The sequence below is a fragment of the Talpa occidentalis genome, unplaced genomic scaffold (assembly GCF_014898055.3).
Source record: "Talpa occidentalis isolate TD23 unplaced genomic scaffold, MPIMG_talOcc4v2.1, whole genome shotgun sequence".
Lineage (NCBI taxonomy): Eukaryota > Metazoa > Chordata > Mammalia > Eulipotyphla > Talpidae > Talpa > Talpa occidentalis.
The window spans coordinates 120,212,581-120,236,978 of NW_026555331.1; the positions used below are offsets into that span (position 1 = coordinate 120,212,581).

At 38.9% G+C, this 24,398-nt stretch overlaps 1 protein-coding gene across 9 annotated transcripts in view; it reads right to left on the reverse strand.

Annotated features, from left to right (window-relative positions):
- The window catches only part of SLC26A5 (solute carrier family 26 member 5), a 59,073-nt gene that overhangs the window by 25,807 nt on the left and 8,868 nt on the right, over positions 1 to 24,398 (reverse strand). For 6 of the 9 annotated variants that reach the window (XM_054692517.1, XM_037511223.2, XM_037511212.2 and 3 more), the window contains exons 3-11: positions 16,227 to 16,431; positions 14,808 to 14,947; positions 13,288 to 13,398; positions 11,896 to 12,062; positions 11,114 to 11,278; positions 8,931 to 9,083; positions 6,347 to 6,429; positions 1,680 to 1,827; positions 272 to 385 (exon numbers count right to left, since the gene is read on the reverse strand). In XM_054692517.1, the coding sequence (XP_054548492.1) occupies positions 272 to 385; positions 1,680 to 1,827; positions 6,347 to 6,429; positions 8,931 to 9,083; positions 11,114 to 11,278; positions 11,896 to 12,062; positions 13,288 to 13,398; positions 14,808 to 14,947; positions 16,227 to 16,378 (1,233 nt within the window). In that variant the 5' untranslated portion in view covers positions 16,379 to 16,431. Of the gene's footprint in view, positions 1 to 271; positions 386 to 1,679; positions 1,828 to 2,545; positions 2,759 to 3,094; positions 3,159 to 3,390; positions 3,450 to 6,346; positions 6,430 to 8,930; positions 9,084 to 11,113; positions 11,279 to 11,895; positions 12,063 to 13,287; positions 13,399 to 14,807; positions 14,948 to 16,226; positions 16,432 to 24,398 lie in introns of those variants that run through there. The other 3 variants (XR_005125178.1, XM_037511258.1, XM_037511230.2) reach the window with 3 other exon arrangements.

A 24,398-nucleotide genomic window follows, 5' to 3' on the forward strand; every position in this document is an offset into this window, starting at 1 on the left:
TTCATGACAATATCCTATGATGAACTTTGAAGTTTACTGGTCACAGGGAGTGTTGTATAATTCCCCAATATAATTGGAGGATATGCCTCTTTCATACAGTTTCAGTTCCTTGCAATTCACTTCAACCAATCATGCCTTTCTCTGATTTACCACATGGCTCACTGGAGCATGGATCTTCAGGCAGTGCAGATTTCAGCATTAAGAATGGAATAAAGGGATTAAAGTTTAATTCCCCAAGTCTCTACTCCTTACAGACCAGTTGTATACATACCTGAGTCTTCCCTCCAGTTCCCTCCTGAACAAGGCTTCGAGACAAGGAACATGAAATTGAAAAAGTCTGGAAGAGTGAGCCAATAGAATTGCACAGTCCTAGAGCAATGAGTTCCTTTCCCATATGGAAACAAAGCACAAAAGAGATCAGTTATTCCTCAGGAAGCAAAGAGACAATGGCTCATTGAATACACTTTTCCAGTTGTATAGATTGTCACTATTCTCTTTTCAAATATAGGAATTTGTTTGGCATGAATAAAAAACAGGAATTATTGTATAATTTAAGGTGGAGAAAAAACAGTTTGAATCTTCATTGTTGTAGATAAATGCTGCATTTACCACTCAGCTCTCTGCTTCCCACAATCTTTACACAAATAATGCCCTTAAAAAAGAAAAAGGGGCCTCGCCAGTGGCACAGTGGGTTGAGTGCCACTCTGTGCTGTGAAGCTGTCTGCAGCCTCTGCAGTGTGGGTTCAATTCCCGGCTGGCCAGGAGAATCCCATATGGCGCGGCAGACCTCTCCTACCTCACCCGCTGCTCCCCTCAGCAGTGTCTTTGGTTCGTCTGCCTGTCCTGCTCCCCACTCTGTCTCTGGTGAATTCTCTCACCCTCCCATGCCTCTGATCTGTACCCCAGTTCTTGTATAAATAAATAAATCTTAAAAAAATAAAGAAAAATAAAAGAAAAAGAAATCTGCAGCAAAAGGGACAAAACATTTTTTCTGTTTAAGGGGAAGTTATTGGTGGACTATTGGCACCTTTCAAATGCCAGGGGTCTTGGTCACCAATGAGTACATGCCAGTGCCCTCCTGGGACAGTGAGTGAGCCCTGCTCTCAGGCTACTCCAAGTCTTCCTAGTTGTATCAGAGTGTCTTTTATGAATGTAGAACATCTAGTCTCCTCTAACAAATATAAAGCATGTTTTGATATTGTCTTGCCAAAATTATAGCTCACGGTAATTGCATTAAACACCCTATCTATCGGTTATAAAAAAGGGTAGCAAAGAGAATATTGTGGTTTGAATGATACACTAAAAGCTCAATGAACAAAGAAAAGACTTCCTGTAGAGAAAAAATGGTTCTGGAAAGACATTTTATTCTCAGTCTGTGAGCATTAAAAACGGGGATAGCAAGTAAAGGAGTCTGGCAAACTTCAAGCCTCAGATTGTAGATTTCACCTTTCTAGCTGGAGTCCTGTCCATGAGGTAGTTCAGAATCCTGAACTTCAGGATTCTGATTTCATGCACATAAATCTTAAAAACTTACAATGTTGAATAAATATAGGCTTCAACACATCCATCCTAAAACTAAAAGTTTTCGACTAAGACCATGAGATCTAGTTCATTTGTCTTCCAAAACAGAGCATGAAGACTGTATTACTAAGAAATATCTCCAGGAAACTGATTTTTACCTGATTGCCATCAACCTGGTAGCCATGTTTAGTTGCCAAGGTCTTGGCCATTGAGATGGTCACGGAAAACCCAACGATGGCTATAGCAATGGCATCCACATACACAAGGTGGAAGAGGCTGGTGTCTGGATTGGCTGGAGGCAGCAGCCTGGAAGGTCAACTTGACTTTAGTCTGATGGTGTGACCACTGGGAAAAAAATGCAACTAGAGGAAGCACTTTAGAGGGGTGTTATATGCAAATGAGCCAACAACATTGGATGCTTGTTTGCTTTGGTTTGTCAAACAGGAAGGCTCTCCTTCATCCAGAGGTTTTTTCCATGCTCCTCCTTCAGAGTGCTGGTTTTCTAACAATTGTGTTATCAAGCAGGGGTTAGATGCCATTTTGTTTAGAAAATGAGTAACCTCATACCTTATTCATCATACCTAACGGCACCCCAAATGGTAGGTGTAACTAAGACAGGACAGGAAGAAGAGAGGGTCAGCGAAGTGCCCAGGTGCCATGAGACATTTGAACCGGGCCTCCCCTGGGGGAGCAGCGGTTGAGCGCTGGGCTGCGAAGCTGCCCGCAGCCTCTGCAGCGCCAGTTCAATCCCTGGCCACCAGCAAGGGTCCCATATGGTGCGCAGACCTCTCCTGGCACGCCCGCTGCTCCCTTCAGCAGTGTACTTCGTCAGTCTGCCTGCTCTGCTCCCCGTTCTGGCTCTGGTGAATTCTCTCACCTTTCCGTGCTTCTGACTGTACACAGTGCTTGTATAAATAAATAAATTAATTAAAAAAAAATTTGAACCAAAGACTATGGGCAAAGAGAGTGTTGACAAGGGCTACCTTACCAGAGAATTAGTGTATGAGCAACAGTAGGTACTCACTGCTCTCCCCTGTAGTTTCAGGTAGGGTTCAGTTCTTTAATTCTTCCTGTGATCCCTTGAGTTTCTAATATGGGAAGGAGCAGCAGAAGATTTTATTGCTTGGGTCTTACCTGAGAATCCTGGGAACCCGAAGGGGCCAGAAGTGTGATTCCTGGAGTCTCACAATGGGAAACTCAGTTTTTTGGGTTCCTTCTATGGTTTGAAACTTTTTCCCTAAAGGAACAGAAGAGAGGGTCCCTAGAGTGGTATGGGGAAAGGACCAACAGAGGTTTTCAAATATGCTCCAATCTGCATTATACATTGGGCATAATAATAATAACACCAATTAGTTAATGCACAGTATTAATTATCATTACAGTAATGATTGTTTATTGTGCCCCTTCTGTGCCAAGTGATGTGACTGTTTATCTCCAATAGCCCTGTGAGGTAGGCATCATTATCATCCCCATATTACAGATGAGGAAACTAAGGCATAGTAAGGTTAAACAACTTGTCCAAAATCAAACAGCTCATCTACTATGTATACAATAAGGACCACAAAGAACTCACCTCCCTGTGCCTATTTCTCTTACTATGTCATAGCATGATGACAAAGTGATGCTCAAATTCTGGGCTAAGGGAAGGGGAGGGGAGAAAGGAAAGGAAGTTAACAGATATACTAAGCTTAGTTTATGAGCTACATGCTTGAATATGGTATTTCATTTGTCCTCACAACAATCCCATTAGACAGGTGCCATATATAACAACATATAGATGGAAAGTAGATGCCCACAGACATTAAGTGATCTATACAAGCTGAAACAGGGAATCAAACCAGAAATTCTGACTATAAAACTTATCGTTACCTTGTACTTTGCTGTCTAAGCATTTAACTGAGAGGAAAGGTCCAGCATCAGGTTGGGGTCTGAGGAATATGAGAAAAGGGTGCATTTTGATTGAGTTAAGGAAATCAAACCAAGAAATAAGAAACAGGATATACTACTACAACCTGGATCTTTAACAGTCAACTGTCACTTTCTGGACACTGTCTAGTATCTGTATCTACAAGTGTGGCAGTCTGCCTTCAAACAGGACCACCAACCATCCCCCCCACTCTTCTGCTGTTCCTATTTTCCTTCCTGTTGAATCTGGGCTGATCTTTGATTTTCTTTAACCAACAGATGGGGTAGAAGTGAAGTTGTACGAATGCCTCAAAAGGCCCGGCTGCTTCTGCTTTCCTTTCTTGTCCTGAGGACAACCAGTAAAGAGGGCTGGCTGTCCTACAGTCAGCTCTCAGCTGCTCCAGTCCTCAAGCTGAGATGTCAGACAATTGAGTGATGCCCACTTGGATCTTGCAGGACCACTCACAGTTTCAGACATCTTTACTGCATGAGACACTCTGATGAAACCAGCAGAATCACCACCTGGGTAAGTCCAACTATTTACTTGTGAGCAAATAAACGTATGTCATTTGAAGCCACTATTTTGCAGCAGTTTGTTATTCAGTAATACAGAGATAGTAGGTAAGCATTACTTGTTATCTGCTTTGTTTTGGCAAAGTTCCAGAAATAGTGTTTCTGGATAGCCAAATTCCAGAAAGGTAAAATGTTTTTAATTAAAAGAAATGTTCACCTCGCACATATAGAGGGAAAGCATCACCTCTGAGTGTAATGAAGTAAGGAAAGGAAGGTATTAGGCAGAAATGCGAATTTTTAAAAGGAGAAATCTATTTTTGATTAGTTATTGAACAGGGTTATCCATCAGATCCAGTCAAGGACATGTTTATCAAATGACTGATCATGTTAGAAACCCAAGTTGAGGTAATAGAAAGAGCACACAACCGAGTATCAGAAGACTGAGTTTTGGGTCCAGGCTGGGAATAGCTGGTGAATCACTAACCTCACTTACACCTCTCAAATGTCACCTTCTCTGATACTTTCTGCCTACAACAGCAACTCCAGCCCCTGCTGTCCCTTACCTGGCTTCCTTTTATAGCACCTGTATTTGCTTACTGGTGTACTGACTGACTGTCTTCTCATAGAATATAAGCTCCATAACAGCAAAGACTTTTTCTACTTGTATGACTAACTGCTGTGTACCTGGCATATAACGGCTATTTAATAAACACATGCTGAATAAATGAGACTAAATGAACTTTCTCATCTGTAAAATGGGGCAACATATACCTCAATAGTGTTATTCTGAGTATCAACTGAGATGATGAGTATAAAACTATCTCATAAATTTTAAGTCTGAATAGAAAGGCAAGTGATGTTACCTGTTATATATACTTTCCATGGAATCATTATAAAAATTTATTGTTTTGAAGTAGAAGGCCAGATTACTCCTTCAACATTCCTCCATAGGTGAATATGGCTCAAAGAGCAAGCAATGATCCCTCTGCTCTCCAGAAGATTTTTAGATGGGAATAGAGGCAAGGCTTGATGGAACATGCCAAGGTCTGTTAATATTCAACATCTGGGCAAATGGCTGACTCCATTCTTTGGGTAATAGAGAAAAGGGTGTTGAATGAAAGATAAGAGATATTACATGACATAGAAAGACAGAAACACCCAGCGAGAGATAGAGTGACAGCCAGAGAGTGTCACAGAGGGACATAAGAAGACCAGGAGAAACTGTAGTCACTCTTGCTCTTTCAAATATTAAAAAAAAAAATTAAAAAGTAGAGCTAGATGATATAGATGAAGATTATATATGGTTTGAAACTAGAAAACTGACTGAAATAATGAGCCACAGAACTTTCCGTGAACATGGATAACTGCTTACCTGTTAGTCGGGAACTACTGGAGCTGCATTATTTCCTGCAGCTCTCACAACCACCATGAGGTAGGTATTAATTACCAAGCTTACCTGGCAGGAGAGGGAACTGAGGCTTTTAGTAGTAAGTGACTCACTTAACGTCACATAGCTAGTAAGTGGTGGGCTAGATTCAGGGTTCTTTGCTCATAACTCTTATGCTACCCAAGGAGAGATTTTTAAAAAATCTGTACCACCCAAACAACAGGAAACTAAACCACATGCCACTGTCTGCAAGATTGTAAAATGGTGCAGCCACTATGGAAAACAATATGGAAATTTCTCAAAAAATTAAAAATAGAAATGCCATATGTTCTAGCATCCCACCTCTGGGTAATTATCTAAAAGAACTGAATGTAGAGCCCAGAGAGATAGGCACATATCCACATTCATAACAGCACTAGTCACAATAGTTAAGAGGTTAAGAGCAACCCAATGTCTACTGGTGGATAAATGGATAAACAAATTTTGATATATACATACAGTGGAATTTGATTCAGCTTTAAAAAGGAAGGAAATTTCTGTCATATGCTACATATAACATGGATCAACCTTAGGGATATTATATTCAGTGAAATAACCCAATCACAGAAAGACAAATATTGTAAATGATTCCAGTTAACAAGGCTACTTAGTCAAACTGAAAGAGACAAAAAGCAGAATGGTGGTCACCAGAGACTGGGTGAGGGGAGAATGGGGAGTTGTTTAATGGGCATAGTTTTCATTTTGCTACACAAAGAAGTTCTTAAGATCTGTTTCATAACAACGAAAATACACTTAACACAAAGTGTGCACTTCCAAAGAACAATATGGTAAATGTTATGTTACATATATATATTTTACCACAATAAAAAAACCCACACATGCCAGAAAAAAATACCCTGAATTTTCAACTATTTCATAGAGGAAAAAAAAGGTTACTTTTCATTGCAGAAATCAGAAACAATAATAGATACACTGATTATTCAAGTCACACTATTATTTAAAATAAAACTATTTTCCTACCCCAGAGGAAGTGTGCCAACGACATCCACACTGTATGATTCTTTCAAGTTAAAGCCAGCTGAAATGCTAGTTCCCATCACCACCTGAAACAGACACAAATCCAAATGTACCTTTGTAAATGAAAATTCAAACACCATAAAAATGAGCTTCAAAGAATGTTAGCCAAACCAAGTCTATTCTCCCTGTTAACATTCAGTATTAGAACAGAAAAACTGTAGTTAGCTTCCAGCAACTCTAGCTTCTTTTAAATGTCTCTACCCCACAAAATGTAAATGGTCTCTACAGTTTCCCTTGTGGCCTGGAATTCTTTACTCCTTGCTTTCTTGTGTTCCATGCTGAGGTGTTCAGTTAGTTGACTGCAACAGAAGGAGTCCATTCGACCTTTCAGGGGTTGGCTTTGCATTTGGGGCAGATGAAATAGTTTCTGGCCAAGATGGTGTGAGCAAAGGATACTGAAATGTGGATTGTGTGCTGGTATAATGACAATGTATCATTATGAAATACGTTTGGATTCACAGTCTTCCTATTGACCCTGTTTTCAGGACAGCAGCACCCAGTGTGGTTACAGATCTCTCCACTCCACAACAGGTACAGGGTCAGGGTGAAACTGTACGTAAGGTCAGAATGTCACTATACATAAGGCTACCTGGGTTTTTAGGGCATAGGTTTAGCTGGTGTATTAAGTGCAGTCCTTACTGAATTATAAGAAGAGAAAAATAACAGGAGAGGCAGCAGTTCTTTTCATCCCAAGAACTATTACTATAGAACTTTCTTGAGTGACTTATTTACAAGAGAAGAAATTAGGGCTTGCCAGGAAAGGGAGCCAGGCTTTCAGTAGCAGCTGTGGCAGGGAACCGATAATAAGGTGAGCTTATTATCAGAAATCAAGAGCATGGTTGCTTCTGGCTCTTTTGATGAAATGCCCTATTTTTGTTGGTCACAATTACATTTGTCACCTTTAATTGCATTTATTGTACAAATCAAACTGGGGGAATGCCCAGAACATTCACACCCACAGGATAAATATGGCTTAATTTTCTGGGGCATCTGCTTTATGCAGTGGTAAATAATTTAAACTGTTGTTTGCCTACCAACACAAACAGATGAGATAGGCTTTAAACTCAAAAATATTTATTATAAATAAGAAATTTTATGTTTAAAGGTAGTCATAAAGACTCTGTTCCAAACTTCCCAGTATGAGTTCTCTCTCTCTCTTGCTCTGAGGAGCACTGTTATCATACTTTCCAGGATGAAACCTGGAGAGCCATCCTCCTGGGAAACATGAAGGGCTATGTAAAGGGAATCTGGAAAATGGACAGTACCAGTAACACAGCCAGGAAAGGCAAACTTCACCATTTACTTCATATTTAGGGTTAGCTTTGCATGCATGGCAAAGAAGCTGGGAGCCTCTTGTTGTTCTCCAAGAGGAAACAGGAACCCAGTGAGACAGCAGGTTTTGAAACTGCTAGAGATAGTCCTGTTGGGATGCAGACAACACCAAAGCAAGGAAAAAGATCAAAGGGACTGTCTTCACCATGATCTATACCAGCTGGTTATTTTTTAAAATTAATTTATTTACATATATTTTACATCATTGTTCATTTTAAAACAATGTTTACTTTTTTCCCCACCAGCTGGTTATTTTTATGGCAGAAAATTTTTGCCACATGTGGATCAGACAGATCTCTATACTCTGGTTTCCAAATTATGCAGCCCAGGGAAACTTACCAGGATACTGGGCTATAACTTTCAAGGGAGATAGTGACATCTGTCATATTCTGCAAACTTCTAGTTGGAGGTAGTTCACAGTTTCAACATCAGTTCCTACTATCTTATTTTCCATCATACCATATCTTTGCAAAATGGGTGTTCAGTGGCTATGGTGGATAAAAAGCAGGTACCAGGGCCTCCCTGGTGGTGCAAGGGTTAAGACGCAACCTATGAAGCAATCCGCAGCCACTGTAGCACAAGTTCAATCCCCAGCCAGGGAGGTAACCCACATGGCGCAGCACACCTCTCCTGACTCACCCGCTGCTCCCCTCAGCAGTGTATTTTAGTCAATCTGCCAGTTCTGTTCCCCACTCTGTCTCTGGTGAATCCTCTCACTCCACGCACCTATGGCCTATACCCCAGTTCTTGTATGCATAAATAAATCTTTAAAAAATAAAAAGCAGTTGCTTACCTTAATTTCTGAAACTGCAGTTGAAGAAATTCTAGCAACCAATATATACTTGTCAATCAGCAACTTTCAGTATTCAGTGCAGTTACTAAATAGTCATGTACACTTTGAAAGTCTACATTAATGTTCACCAATCATGAAATATAAAAAATAACCTAGCCCTATGCTTTAATCGCTTAGAGATAATTTCAATGTTTTTATGGACCACCTTCACCTATATTTTAAAAATAATCCATGTCTATTTTTTAACAATTTTGGGTTTTGTCAGTGTATTTGTGAAAGTCCCCCTTGACAAATTCTAACCTCCTCTTGGCCGAATGAGAGCATAAAAGGTCTAGTTCCCTGTGCCTCCCCTGTCCACTTTTGAACCCCTGACAGAAATAGCCAAGTCAAAAGCTGACTTACCGCAAAGAACTCTAAAGGAATGGGTGCCGGCAATTTTTCTTTAAATCTCTCGTTAAACTCCTTGCCACCCAATAGCAAACCAAAAACCATCAGCCCGACGCCTAGGGAACACACGTTGAGGTTTTTAACATTCTGCAACACAGCAACTGTACTCTGTAACACAGTGAATACTGGATGTTACATCAAGAAATAGCCCCCAAAGTAGACAAAGTCACTCCAGTGCACTGATTCACACCAGCCATCCTGTTATTGGACATTTCTAGTAAAAAGTTCTCAGGCTGAAATCTCTTTGTAGCCTCTACCAATAAGGAGGCAGTTTAGCTCAGTCACATAACTTTATTGTTGTAATTTTCACCCAAAGTCTTGCAGTGTTTTTGTTAATGTCCCAATGGAGTATTATAAAATTCAGAGCAGTAAACTTTAGGCTGAGTACTGAGCAGGAGCAATGGATGAGGAGGTGATATCAGCAAAAATAATCCAAAGGAAAGACAGAAAAGTTTTTGGGTGCTAAAAGAGAGAGAAATCACTGTTAACAGATGGAAAAAGAATTGGGTAGGCTCTGAAGACAAGAGAGGCTCAAGTTTAGAAAGAAGCCCTGGAAGTTCGAGAAGAAAGTAACTTAATTTTATCCTAGAGTTGCAGTCATAGCACCCCAAATACAGTCAGTACACATCTAGACCCTAAGAAAGTAGTTTGCCACTAAGCCCAGGCCACATACCTTTCCTATCAGTGCCCGGAGCATGCTTAGGTGTGCTTATTTTTTCTATTTCCTTTACAACAAGGCATTTAGGGAAATTTCACAGTAAGAAGCATGTTACCAGCAATAATGGGAAATGAAGAATTTAGTTATTTAGGGAATGCTCCTAGAGTCTAATTTCATTCTAATTAATGAAGTACTTGATTCAAATGTTACTTCATCAAAATGACCTTCATGGACCTCTAAACTAAAGGTTTTCAACTTTCACAGCAGCCTGTACCTTTTCTTCATAGCACTAAATGTAATTTAGAGATAAACACATATTTATACAGTTAACAGTTTACTGTCTGTCTGTCTTCCCACCAGACTATAAAATCCAAGAGGGCAAGGGCCATATCTGTTTATTTTTATTTATTTTTTTAAAGATTTATTTATTTTTATACAAGAGCTGGGGAACAGGCCAGATGCATGGGAGGGTGAGAGGATTCACCAGAGACAGAGTGGGGAACACAACAGGCAGACGACCGAAATACACTGCTGAGGGGAGCAGCGAGCAAGACAGGAGAGGTCTGGCGCGCCATGTGGGAATCTCCCTGACCGGCCAAGAATTGAATCCACGCTGCAGAGCCTGTGAACAGCTTCACAGTGCTGCGCTTAACCCACTGCGCCACCAGCGAGGCCCCATATCTGTTTATTCATTGCTATGCCGAGCACAGTGTCTGGCACACAAATCTGCAAAGGTCTTTTTTCCCCAAGAATAGCTTTAGTAACATCTCAGAAGTTTTGATACGTAATCTGTTAACTATCATTTGATTCTAATTACTTTAAAATTTCTGCTTTATCCATTGGTTATTTAGAGGTATGTTTTTGGTTCCAAATGAATGGAATTTTGGAACTATATTTATTTATTGATTGCTAATTCTATAGCACTATGTGAAAAAATATTGAACTCAAAATTTCATTTTCAACATGATCAATTATTACTATAGTCCCCTATGTGCTTGCAAATAATTTATATTTTCTTTGAACTGGGTACAAATAGCCTACACTTTTAGTAGGTTAAATTAGTTGATTGTGTTAATTAACACAATTACTTACTTTTTTTGTTTTGGTCTACTTGAGTAAGCAGTTTTTGAGAGAGATGTCTTGAAATTATTTGTTAGTTCCCAAAGAGAGTGATTTTGTCTTAAGAAAAATCTCCCTCTTCAGCTAATCAGGGTAAAGATACAGTAGTGAAGTAAAGACCTAACAAAAAATTCATTGGGAGGAAGGCAGTATCACATATTACTAAAATGGGACTTTATGGTTTAATTCCTCTTATAGAGGTCTTCTTGGAAAAACCTTAGAATAACTGAATCTTTTCTGTATTATTGAAAATCTTGGTAAAATGAAAAGTAAACCTTGAAGGCAAAAGGGATACAGAAGGGGGAGGAAGGGAGAAAAAAAGGAAAAACAGAACCAGTAAGTCAGGAAGTTGTTTACTTACATACACCACTGAAAAGATCCCACTGTACCGCTTTGTTTTAACTCCAAACAGGTATCTTAACATGGAGGTGAAGACATGCACAGCTGCTGCGGTGGTAAACCCACGGACCAGGGGCTCAGTGAGATATATGGCCACAAATCCAAACCTACAGACACCTAGGCAAAACTATTTTTTTTAATGACAAAGAAACAAATAAATCACATGATAGATCAGGAAGTTGTAACCAACAGAAAACATACAATTTTTTTTCTGGACCAATTTCTAACACTACAAACTTGTATGTGCAACAGGTAAGTAGTTAACAAATCAATCACTGGTGATACAGAGAACAACTGGAAGTTTGGAGTAGTTTGTCCCAGAGACTACTGGCCATGCAAGGACCTTCCCTGTCCTGAGGAACTGAGGGCACATTTAGTCACATCACTGCTTGTTTCTACCAAGTAGAAGATGCTTTTTCCCATTACTAACCAATTCTGTTTTGAGTTTTTCTTGCTTTTGGGATCTCTAAAGTACCCAAATAAAACAAGTTACTAATAAATATCAGTTTATTATTATTATTTAAAAAAAATCAATTTAAATAAGGCATGCAGTCTTCCTGAATGCTCCTAAATGGTGTTCTTGAAAGCTGGTCTTTCTGAATGCTCCTAAGTGCTATGAACACTGACTCTGGATTTTTGCTGGCTGACTCTGCCCACTATGTAGTAGACCAGCCAAGAAAGAGGACACAACAGATATTTGTTAAATAAATAATCATGAGCTCACTACCCATCTGTGAGTTTTACCTGAATGATTCCTGAAAGTAAGGTTACAGACATGGCGACTTTCACTCTCAAGGCATCTCTTGCTTCTGTACCATTAGTTGTGTTTACTCCTCCCGGAATGACTATATCATCTGGTACTAATCGCACAGCCACAGCACCAATCATGAGACTAATAACTGCAAATGGACCTGCAACAATGAAGCACTAATCAAGGAAACCATTTTTAGTGTATCTGATGTTGTTGCTAGTACAGCAAGAGACACAGCTGAAGTCAATAAATCACTATCCAGCTAAAATAGCAGTGCTCTCCTTAAGCATTCTGCTCCTGGCTTACAAGCTGTGTGTGCATTTACAAGCTTTGCAAGCTGTGTGTGCACTGACTGTTCTCCAAAAATGACCATGATGATATCTTCCATCCCACATATTCTTCTAGAATCTTGACATTTCCTCCTTAGGAGATAGTCTAATTCCTCAGGGTGGACTTGTGACTGACTAGTAGACAATGACTAGAATGACTGACTAGACTAGAATGTAACAGACTTGTGACTGACTAGAATGTAACAGAAGAAAGTGTGTGACTTCTGGGGCTAGGCAACAAAGGTGGTGCAGCTTCTAGTTGAGAGATAGAGCCCCCGTATGGGAGAGAGCCCCAGTTAGGACCACCTGGGGAACTCCTGGGACCATGTGGAGAGAGGGCAGGAGGAAGAAGAAATGGAGGGGAGAGGAGCAAGGAGATGGAGGAAAATGGAAGGGAAGAAGAGCAGTGGGAGAGGAGGGTGAGGAAAAGAGAGAAAAAGGGAAAGGGAGAGAGAGATTTAGCTTTCTTCTAACTGCTCCAGCACCAGCCCCTGGTTCTCCACTGCTTGAACCAAGCTCACTTAGAGGAATGACCCATAGGAACGATGAGAGATAATGAAATGATTGTTGTTTAAGATTCAAATTTTGGGAATATTTGTTACCAGCAATTGGTTAACTGATAGCAGCCTTGTGCAGCACCAACATCATTATGAAATCCGTATAAACCTGATCCTAAACAACCATGTACAATTCAGAGCCTAAAATAGGATGAAAATGCAATACATGCTTAGTAATTAGGAACTTGCAGTACCACTTTATAACATAGAAAAAAGAAAGATCAGATGGGGAAGAATTGTATTAAGAACTGAAATATGTATTTCCCAGATTTTAACAATTGCTGTTTTACACAAGTGTAAATTTTCACTATCCCAAAAACTATAAGAATGCTGTGAGTTCCAGAAATCCTGGGGGCAGAATATGTTTCTAAAGCACCCATTAGCATATAATAACAAAAGTTATCACTAAACAGATGTTGTAATAACAACCATGTGTTTTCTTTGGCACAATGCAAAGCTTGGAAGGAAACATACTAAAAGATTGAGTATAAGCCTTTACCTATGGATATATGTCTGGAGGTTCCCAAAAAACAATACATGATAACAGGATAAAATGAAGAGTATAGGCCAAACACTGGAGGTACAGCTGCCAACATTGCAAAGGCTAAACCTGTGGGATTAAAAACGAAAGAGAAAAGGGCAGATCATTAGAAAACAGATGGTTATATATGTGTTTTTCTGTTGGTACTTTATCTCTGATGAACAAGAAAAAGCCATTTTAATTTAAGCTGATTTGTCTAAATCTGCCTGCCCTTCCACCCCAATCCTACATGTAATCCTACATTTGTGCTTGGAGAGTCCAGTGGGAGACAGTTTTTCTTGTCATCTTTCCTTTGCCAGGGCATGCAGTTTTTTCCTGCTATCTTCTTCCACAATTTAGATGAGGGCACGTGACTGGTGCAATTTTAATCTGCTGTTGATGCCCAATTGCTGGCTGTTATTCTAATGGAGTGTTTTTGTGGGTTGTTTAGAAGCCCCCTTTTAAGGAGGAACTCCCACTGTACCAGTCTCAGTCAGTGTAATGCCCCTTACAAGTTCCAGGTCCTCACACCTCTTGCAGGTTCCTTGTAGGGGCATACACTCATCTGTAGGCAGACTCCTTGGGCAGGTACATTTCAAATGGGCCAACTCTGGTTACCTGTGCCCACTGGAAACTCTTGTCATTATGCTGCCATGGGCAGTTCACAACACAATCTTTTACATGTCTATTTTTCCTCCTCTTGCAAGAATTAGGCAACAGTGTCCACAAACTCCAGGGGATACAAGTCCAGTGTTCTGAGAGGTTCCTTTGGAGTCCTTCCTTACTTTAAGTTTAGGATGACAGAAATTTCCTCTCTAGAAAATTCTTTTTCCAAATCTTATATCAACCTTCTTGCCTCCTTACACATCCTGAAGTGATGCACTAGAGTTTGGTGTCATTCACTAATAGCTTTTATAGATGGCATGGCATCCTTCTTCAGAATGTGGAGGCAATAAGCACCTTTCATTCTTTTCTTGGGTCTCAAACAAATTTCTGGGACAACCAGAAAGATCAATGAATGTGTTATGTTGTGAAGAAAAAAAATTTAGCAAAAGAAAAGGTAGGAAAGCATCCCTATTTCATATGTAAATTATAGTAAATTAATGAGTATTTTCCTAAGTTCATATATCACATATAAAAATCACACAAATGCAAGGAATTCAGTATGTAATGGTCATTGTAATCAGAATATCAACTAATAAGTCAAGAACCTTCACAATGACACTGCCTCAGCAACATGTTCACTGAATGACTGTGTAACTTAGCAAGATGTAAAGCAATGTCCATTTAGTTTCTAAAATGTAACTGCAAAATAGTATCACCACATTTTATTACCAATATTTCCAGGGCTTCTAAAGGGATGAGCGTTTATGAAGAATTCCTTTACACAGGCAAAACGTACTAGAATGATATAAAATCTGATTTTGCCACCAGGATTAAATTGAACGGAAAAAAAACAAGATGGTGGTAAGGAAACAAAAGGAACACATTCTACTGACCTTGAGGAAGCTGAAGCACACCTGTGCTTATGCCAGAGACCAAGTCACCCAACACATATTCCTTGAACTTGTATGCTGGCAACCACTTCGTTATGGGTAGGAACATATAAACGATACTTCTTATTTTCTTAGGAGTACATCTAAGGAGACAAAGAAGGAGATAAAATGAGGCATATTTCTATAAAATTCACAGCAACACATTGCCCCTTCTCATATCCTGAGTAATAATGAAAAATTAAACAATTAATGTTGAAGATGAACTTTCCACTCTGCAGAGATCAGAGACTAGAAGAGTTGCTTCTTGCAGTAATATTTTAATGGGAACATCTGAACTGGCTCCATAATAATCCTTTACAACTGACCATGACAAAAAATTATCTTCAAAATAATTGAAATACATTAGAAGTTACTATTTTAACAAATGAAATCCTTAATGTACTTTCTGGGCTAATGTAAAAGTGAGCAAGGTAGTTATTTACTGATTAGGTTAAGTTTTGAATGTGGAACCACTGACTAGCATCTGCCCATTTAGTTTTCCCCTTCCTTTTCAAAATGGAGGGATATATATTATGAGCTTTATGAACACATGTTCAATGCTTTAGGGTCTTTAATTAGGTAAACTCAAAACACCATTTGTCACTGAAGTGTAATAGCTAAGTTTACTTCTGGTTGTCTTGCTTAGGTGGGATTCTAGGCTGATAAAACCACAGTCTTGCATTTAATCCCTTGTATGGCTCAATTAGCTCTGAAACATAGACTATGTTCTGGGCCTTGGTCAGCCCTCTTGCCTGACTATGCCAATAATCTAAGACATCACTGAATAAGAGAATGAACAGATTAATTCATGAGTCTCTTTTGATGGTCATACCTAGTGCATAGGGCCACTGAGAAGTAAACACAGGGCACAGAAGGTATGGTCCAAAAGGCACAGGAAGCAGCATACATCAGATGGTTTGGTTATGAAGTATGGTAACTATCAACAGCACACATGAATCAACATTCCCAAGCATGCATAAAATGAAGACTCACAGGACACTAAGGGTCTTGACAACTTAGGTTGGGGACTTAGATTCAGGGTGTTGCCAAACCTGAAGTTAGGTGGAGTTGTTGGAACATTCCTGAGAGACAAACTGAAGAGGCAGGTATTTTGAAAATAGGTGGAACATTTGGAAGTAGGTTGTTTATATAAACTTTATGTAGATGTAAGACATAGTGGAAACTTAATAAGTTGGTGAAATATATCATGAAGCTCATGGTGAGACCAACACAGACCACTAATTGTGTGGATCGCTCTGAAAGTCATAAGTGCACACTATTTGGTTTTTTCTCCACTTCACTAGATTTTTCTCTATGCATCAGACTTTGCTTCTCTCATACCTGAATGATAGAATAAAGGAAATAAGTTAAAATACAACATACGTGAATGCCTGTTTCAGCTTATCCCCAATGGAATCAGAAACCTTGTCTTTCTTGTGCAGTCTTTCCTGGAGCACCGGATGACTAAAGATGGGCCTTTCCACATAGTACTTCTGGGTTGCTGCAAGGATTTCATTTTCTTCAGCATGATCCATAGTACTCTGAAATTATTCATCAATAGCAGGAGACAAGCATTTCCTCAGTGTCACTAAGGGAGAAAATAAAAACTCTATTTCAGATGCTGAAGCCCTACTGCTGATTGTCCCAAAGCATCTTTTCCTTGTAGTATTTATTTTAACTTATTTATTCTATGTCTCTCTAAGGACTTCTTCATCATTGGACCTAACAGTGTTCTATGTATAACAGGCACTAATAAACAAAATGAAATCAAAATCAATAAAAAAGAATGTGACTTATTGCCTCCAAAGGTAATAAATGGGTGATGTGTACACTTCTAACAAAAGGTTATAGTAAATTCAGAGGCTAAATACTGCAGTCGGTTGGCCCTAAGTTCATATTAGGTGAATTGTAAACCAGGTCAACTCTGACCATTTACATATCAAGGAAACAGAAAAAGAAGTAAGATCAGTCCTTAAATTGACACAGACTCTTGAAGGTATATTAGCCTCCTTTCCAATTCAATTACTCCTTATTCACAATTGAGAGTTGAGATATCCCTAATGACTTTTGTGAGATGATACCATTTAAAAACATCAATGCAATTTTGTCTTAAAATTGACTATGTTGTCATATCTAAGACTGTTAGGAATTTTTTAAAATTTTATTTTTTGCTATCTAGTGACTACTACTTATATGTGTTAAAGAAATGACTAAGAAATAAAAATCAAATATATTTGTGCATTGGAAATATGTATGAGAATGTTCACTGCAGTTTTATAATAGTGAAGAACTGGTAAAACCCCAAATGTTCTACCTGTATGCAATATAAAGTAACATTTGGTAGAGTCATAAATTGAATGCGATATTGTAGTCTAAAAAAGTGAACTAAACTTATATATCATCAATAAATCTCAAAACTTAATATTCAATAAATATACAAGGCATAGATGGATGCTTCAAGGGTGTAATTATTTAAACAAAATTGAAAAACTTATAAGCAATAATACATTGTTTATGGGCACCTGTAGTAAACATACGAAAACATATATAATAATACTGAACACTGAGATGGGGATGGCGACACCTCTGCAGAGAAGGGGAATGAGACTTGGAGAGAGAAGGAGTATCAACTAACTATATCTCCAACATTTTCTCTTGTAAAAAAGAATAAGCACAAATAAGCAAAATGTCAAGATTTGATTAAGCTGTGTAATCAAACTGGTGTTTGTTAGGTAATTCTTTGTGCATTTGAATGAGATACTTATAATAAAAAAATTAATTGCACAGCAACAACTAAAGCTAGTGATTCCAAGTGAAGGAAGTTAATAAGTGGCACAGATCTGGGGGCATAGCATGAATCAACAGTTTGTTGAATTGCTGATGTTGGTCAAGACAATTCTCTCACGCTGAAAAGCCTTTTTACCAAACTGAAATTGCATTATATTCAAATTGAAATCTCTTGTGTGATCAACCACAAACCATTAAATAAAGAAATACCTATGGCCAAGGAAGTTGAAAATTCAAGTGCTTGTAATAAAAGGCAATTCTATCTGTTAACAGCAAATGCAACCAAATACCAATAGGGATGACAGGACAGATAAAATCCTCTGGAGAAAGAGGATTTTGCAGTAGAATCTGACAAGATTGTATGTCTGACTTTTTAGGGTTAGTAAGGCTGACTGGCCACCTCTCATCTCACTTCTCATGGTCACTCTAGGAACTATCATAGTAGCCAGGGATGTCTGATGTTGATGGATGTCAGTGGAGTTTGACACACAGCAATGCCACCACTTTGCCTTTCCCCTACTCCCAACTCCTCCAGAACATTATTGACAGCATTATAGAACCATTTGTAATTCAAACAAAATACCATGCTGCTTTAAGGCATTTCTTTCTCTTTACTCTCCTTCCATTTTCCCACACCTTAACCATTGGATCTTTCAAAGCCCAATTTTGTCCTTTGCTTCCTGAAGTCTCCCCTCATCCCTCTGTGCAGTCACACTCCAAACTTTGTATAATTTTCCATTTTTCTCCCACTTTATTATTGGTCTCCTCTTATAGATTATAAATTCCTGGAGGCAATACCATACCCTGAATTCCTAGGACATAGCTCAGTCCTTATCTCTTAGCAGGTGATGAGTAACTGATAAGTGAATGAAATTCTTTGGATTGGAACAACATAAATGTTGATAATGTATGCTGTGCTTCCTCTGTTATTTAACATTACAGAAGATTAAGTCTAATATAAAATTTTATTAATTTTTTCTAACACCTCTTCTTGGGTCTCCTGTCCTAGTTCAGAAAGATAACTCCTTCCTTCATAGCCACTTAAGAGGATAAGACCAGGGAGATCTGAGGGAGGTCTAATAAGAATTGGGCTCTATCCCCCTCACCCTCCTCCCCATTGCAAAAACCCAGTTTTACCACTGATTTTGCTGTCACCCTGCACGAATTTGCTCAGTTGTCAATGGGATGAATTGTGATGTGCATTGTCTACTCTAGGCAGTGGAGGCCAAACCTGACCAATCACCACAATGGGCTGGGGAAGGCTGTGAAATACAGACTCTGAACCTCCTGAGTTAGCATTTTCAAGGGTGGGGCTGGACAAAGGACAATGGAGAATTCACTCTGTGTGGATGTGGGCATGTGTCCCTGTACCCATGTGGGGTGGCCTTCTCTAAAGATTTCAGAGCAACAGAATAGATTTACATGGAAGTGTAGCAAAGAAAATAAAACATTGCTAAATTAGACATTCTTATCCTATTCCCCAAGGTCCTCCGGCTATGCCTGACAGAAATTCCTCCTTTACATTACTCCAAAGGCCATCTGGCACCCTCTCATTTCTCCTCCTAGAAGCTCACAATTCCTTCTACTTCATTAACCAGGACAATTGTGTTTTCAAGTTTCCCAGGAGATTGAAATGATCAGCTAGGTGGGTATTTGGCATTTTAAAAATACTGGCTTTTAATTCTAGTTAAACCTGGAATGCCCTCAGGTGCTTTTAGAAAACAGTAATGCCTGGGCTCCAAAGCAGACCAATTAGTGCAAAGCCTTTAGGTGATAGGGGCCAGGAATTTTTTCCAAAGCATCCTGAGATGATTCTAATGAGCAGAGTTAGGAATCACTGATTTATAACCTAACAGAGAAATACATATTAAAAAAAAGCCACAAAGAAATATTTGAAAATAAAAACCAATTATAAGTTTTTAGATAATTAATGAGTCAGTTACATGATTAAAAGCTAAAAGAGATCTTTTTAAAAGTAAACTTTAGAACATATACTAGAACATAAAACAATAGAACATAATAAATATAATATAATGTACCTGTTGAAAAGTACATGAAATAATCTTTAAAGAGGAAAGAATTAGAAAAATGACATGATTTAGCAGTAAAAAATGGTTCTTTGAATTTGACATTTTCATCCAGGGCTTTGATTCTCAGCCCTGGCTACACAGTGGGATTACCTGGGCAGCTTGAAATACCACCGATGCCTGACTGTATTGTCAGAGATTCTGATTTAATTGCTCTGGGAAGCAGGCAGGGATTCAGCCTTTATAAAGTTCACCAGGTTGATTCTTACGCACAGCCAAGGTTCAAAACCACTGACTTAGGGGATGACATTACAAACACTTAAACCCATCTACCCAGCCAAAGGAAAAGAAAAAAAAAAAAAACAACAACTGAATAGCATGTAAACTGTGTGCAATGCATTTAATTATTGGATTTACTTATGTGTCTTTGAAATATTTAATAAAACCACAGAAGAGAAATATCTAGCTTAGGCTTTTCAAGCAAATTCTTGCTTTTTATTCTTACAATCTCATAACAAAAAGTAGCTCTGTGTAGGTGGGCCCAGCCACATTCACTATGCAATGTGTTACAAACATTTCACTCAGGTTTGAATTAAGAGCAAATCTTTAAAAAATATGAAATTCTCAAAACATTAAACAGACTTAGGAAAGCATTAGGGTAAGTAGTCTCTGTAGAGTTGCCAAATAAAATGTGTGATGTCCAGTTAAATTTGAATGTCAGATAAGCAACAAATAATTCTTTGTTATAAATATGTTCCAAATGTTGCACAAGGCATTTTTTTTTAAAAAAGATTTATTTATTTATGAATACAAGTGCTGGGGTACAGGCCAGAGGTGAGAAGGGTGAGAGGATTCACCAGAGACAGAGTGGGGAACAGATCAGGCAGATTGACTGAAATACACTGCTGAGGGCAGCAGTGGGCAAGACAGGAGAGGTCTGCTGCACCATGTGGGTAGCTCCCTGGCCAGGGATTGAGCTCATGCTGCTGGAACTGCGTATTGCTTCATAGTGCTGAGATATAACCCCTTGCGCCACAAGGGAGGCCCCTGCACAGAGTATTCTTATATTAAAATTTTATTCTTTAACTGGGTATCTTAAACTTTTTATTTGCTAAATCTGGCAACTGTAGGTTAGGAAGAGTTAGAGAAGAGAAGATTCCCAAATATGTTTGAGGTACTATAATCTATGTCCTCCTTGATGTATCTGGCAATTTAGAAATGTCTCAACCTGGAACAGAAAGAGTTGGGGGAAGAAGTGAAAATCAAAATCAACAAAAAACTATGAACCAGAGACACTCTATGGGGGGTAGGGGGCAGGAGGGGAGGGATTGGGGTCAAAATAAGGGGGTTGCAATTGTATGGGGAATATAAAAATAAAATTTATTATAAAAAAAAGAAAGAAAGAGTTGGGGGAAGGATAGAATCTGCAAAGGTGATGAGGATGTTATAATGAAAGACTGCCCTTTTGGGGAACTTTTTATGCTTAAACATGATTAAATAATTAAAGACTTGAAAGCTATCAATGAACACCTTATCAGAAAGAGAGGCAAAGAAACCAATGGACCAACACTCAAGATCAAATGACTAGATTGTTATCGGACAGATAAGCTTCCAGTATGCTGACTGAAATTATAAATCCCCAAGTTGTAAAACTAACTACACAAGCCTTCATATGAGGAAAGTTATCTCTAAGAAGGCCTATAGGGACAACACTTCTGGTGGATCCTCCAACAAACATACTAAAGGTGGAAAAGCAACGTGACTTACAGGTGCAGTTCCATTTTCCACAGCTGTGAAAGAAGGAATTTAAAAATAGTTTAGGGGCCTCCCCGGTGGCGCAGTGGTTGAGCGCTGGGTTGCGAAGCTGCCCGCAGCCTCTGCAGCGCCAGTTCGATCCCCGGCTGCTCCCCGGCCACTGGAGGAGGGTCCCACATGGCGCGCAGACCTCTCCTGCCGCCCGCTGCTCCCCTCAGCAGTGTACTTCGGTCCTTCTGCCTGCTCTGCTCCCCGCTCTGGCTCTGGTGAATTCTCTTACCCTCCCGCGCTTCTGACTGTACCCAGTGCTTGTATAAATAAATAAATAAATCTTAAAAAAAAAATAAAAATAGTTTAGAACATCTTTCATCTCAGATTTATCTGAAAGTAGTCTTGGAGATCTACGAATTTAACTCCCTCACTTAATAGGTGAGAAAATGGACTCATCTGTACTCACTCAGAGAAGTGACTATCCAAAAACACTCTCAAATGTAAACTCTTTCCTATTCAAAGTAGTCCTCACAATGAAAAGGCACAGCTACTTTTGAGTAAAAATTACAGTAACACAATAGCCACATTTTTAGCCTCAAACTAAGCAGGAATTAATTGCTTGCCAGTAGTGGGGATTCACCATGATTTTGTAGAAGATACTCTAAACTGGAGGTCAGGTCAGGGAGGGGACAGCCTCAGTTGTGCATTTCAAGTATCTGAGCTCTTCTGTACTGTTAAGATAAATAGACCAGGGGTTTCCATAGTTGGAAGCATGTCAGAATCACATGGGGGAGCTTAAACTACAGATTTCCAGGTACTTTAGGGCTTCTAATTTAGTAACTCTTGAATCTGTATTTCTTTAAGTTCATGGAATGAGGTAATAGTCCAGAAAAAGTTACTTAGGACTATCAACCCTTTCCTGAGGCAGTTTAAAAATCTGTTTTCTCTTCTCTACACTTCTGGGTCTCATAGCATAACCAAGATACATTATTACCTTCTTTTCCTTACTAACAATCACTGAATAATTGCAATGGTCCAATGTATAGGGAAAAGACAAAGGTCCCCAAAGCTATGCAAGCTAGTCTTGAATGTAGACTGTAAGCTGTTAGGGCAGGACTATTGTCTCTGAATACCTAGCACACAGTCCACAAGTACCAGGCTCCCAGGCATTTGTTGATTCAAATACATCACAAGTGTATTTGAGTGATGGGGGCCAAGATAGTGCTGGTGTAGTGAGCTGGGGCACTGCCCAGTCTTATTTGCTTTCATTTTACCCTCTCCCTCTAACTTCCTCTACCAAAGGACTCTTAGATTAGTATCTGTATGGTAGGCTTTGGATTCAGAGGGGCTGTGTGGAGGCTAGAACAAGCAGTTAATAGTTGTGTGTTTTGGGTTTCCCTGGTGGCGCAGTGGCCAGCCAGGGAGATCCCACATGGCGTGGCAGACCTCTCCTGTCTCACCCGCTGGTCCCCCCAGCAGTGTGTTTCATCAGTCTGCCTGTTCTGCTCCCTGCTCTGTGTCTGGTGAATCCTCTCACCCTCCCGCGCCTCTGGCCTGTACCCCAGCTCTTGTATAAAAATAAATAAATCTTAAAAAAAAAAAGTTGTGTGTTTTTTGCAAGGTGCATACGCTTTTTTTATCTCTTCATTTCCTTATTTGTTTATGGCAGTTAGCAATGTAGGCTGTGGAGTCACATAGACCTCAATTCCAGTCCTGGTTCTGCCTTTATGATAGCATACTTAGTAAGATATTAATCTGTCTAAGAAGGGTAAACACAAGTCCTGACTTATCCTTGCTATCCCAGAGTAATTATTACTTCCAAAAATATTCTGGATTAGGTAATAAATTATATGTTCCCTTTAGATTCTTAAGTTGTAACACTGAGGTAAAAATAAAGTCTCATAACAGGACTGTGAGGAATAAATTAGAAATTATTTCTAATGTACTTATAGTGGGGATTGGCACACAGTAAGTATTTAATAAACATGACTATTTCTACTACTATTTATTTTTATTACAGTGGGCAGGATAACTAATTTCATTCGCAAATGGGAGTAATGATTTTGCTTTGTTTTTATTTAATTGCCTTTTTGAATCACTAATACATTCCACGGTGCAAAATTTATGTGTAAAAAAAAGTAAAGTCTCACTTTACTCATTCCAAGATTGGGAGGGAATTATGGCAAAAGTTTCCCATGTGTCTTTCCAGAGATGTTCCATACACAAGCAGATGTGAATACATGCTTCCTTCCCTTCTTAACACTGTTCGCATCTTGCTTTTTTCATTTAACAATATATGTTGGTGATCTTCCAAGTCAGTACCAAGGAACATACTCATTTTTTTTGTATTTTAAACAGCTGCATAGTGTGCTGCTACATGGATTCCCCCTAATTTATCTAGACAGTCCTAACAATGCAGCATTGAGGATTAATATAAGAATTATAAAACACTTAAAACACTCAATATTTATTACTTATGTTTATTATTACCTTTTAAATAAATCTCATACTTATTTCTTTTTACCTGCTCTATTTCTCAAGACCTTGGGTCTCCACTTATTCATTCATTCAGTGTAAATCTATGGAGTGCCTGGCTTGGCACTTAGTGCTTGGCTATAATGTTAAAGCTGGCTATGCTTAGAGATCAATATGCTATGATGTAAACCTTCAGAAAAATTTTATCTAATGTCTTTTAAGCAATCTACAGCCTTTTAAGAATTTCTTACAGTTGAGTAGAGGCATTAAGAAATGACAGAGCATATAGGAGAATATAGCAAGTTAGGGGGTATGAGAACAAGAGATTGTTAGCAAGGAAATATCAACATTTAGGAAATGAGATCAAAGGCCACTGCTATAAATCATGTTACTTTTTTCTTATTAATGTGAAAGTAATATATCACCCTGTAGAAATTTGGAAAGTTTTCCTTCTCATGCATAAATGATATTAAATATATATTGTAAATACATACATTTACACTACATATTTATATAGCTG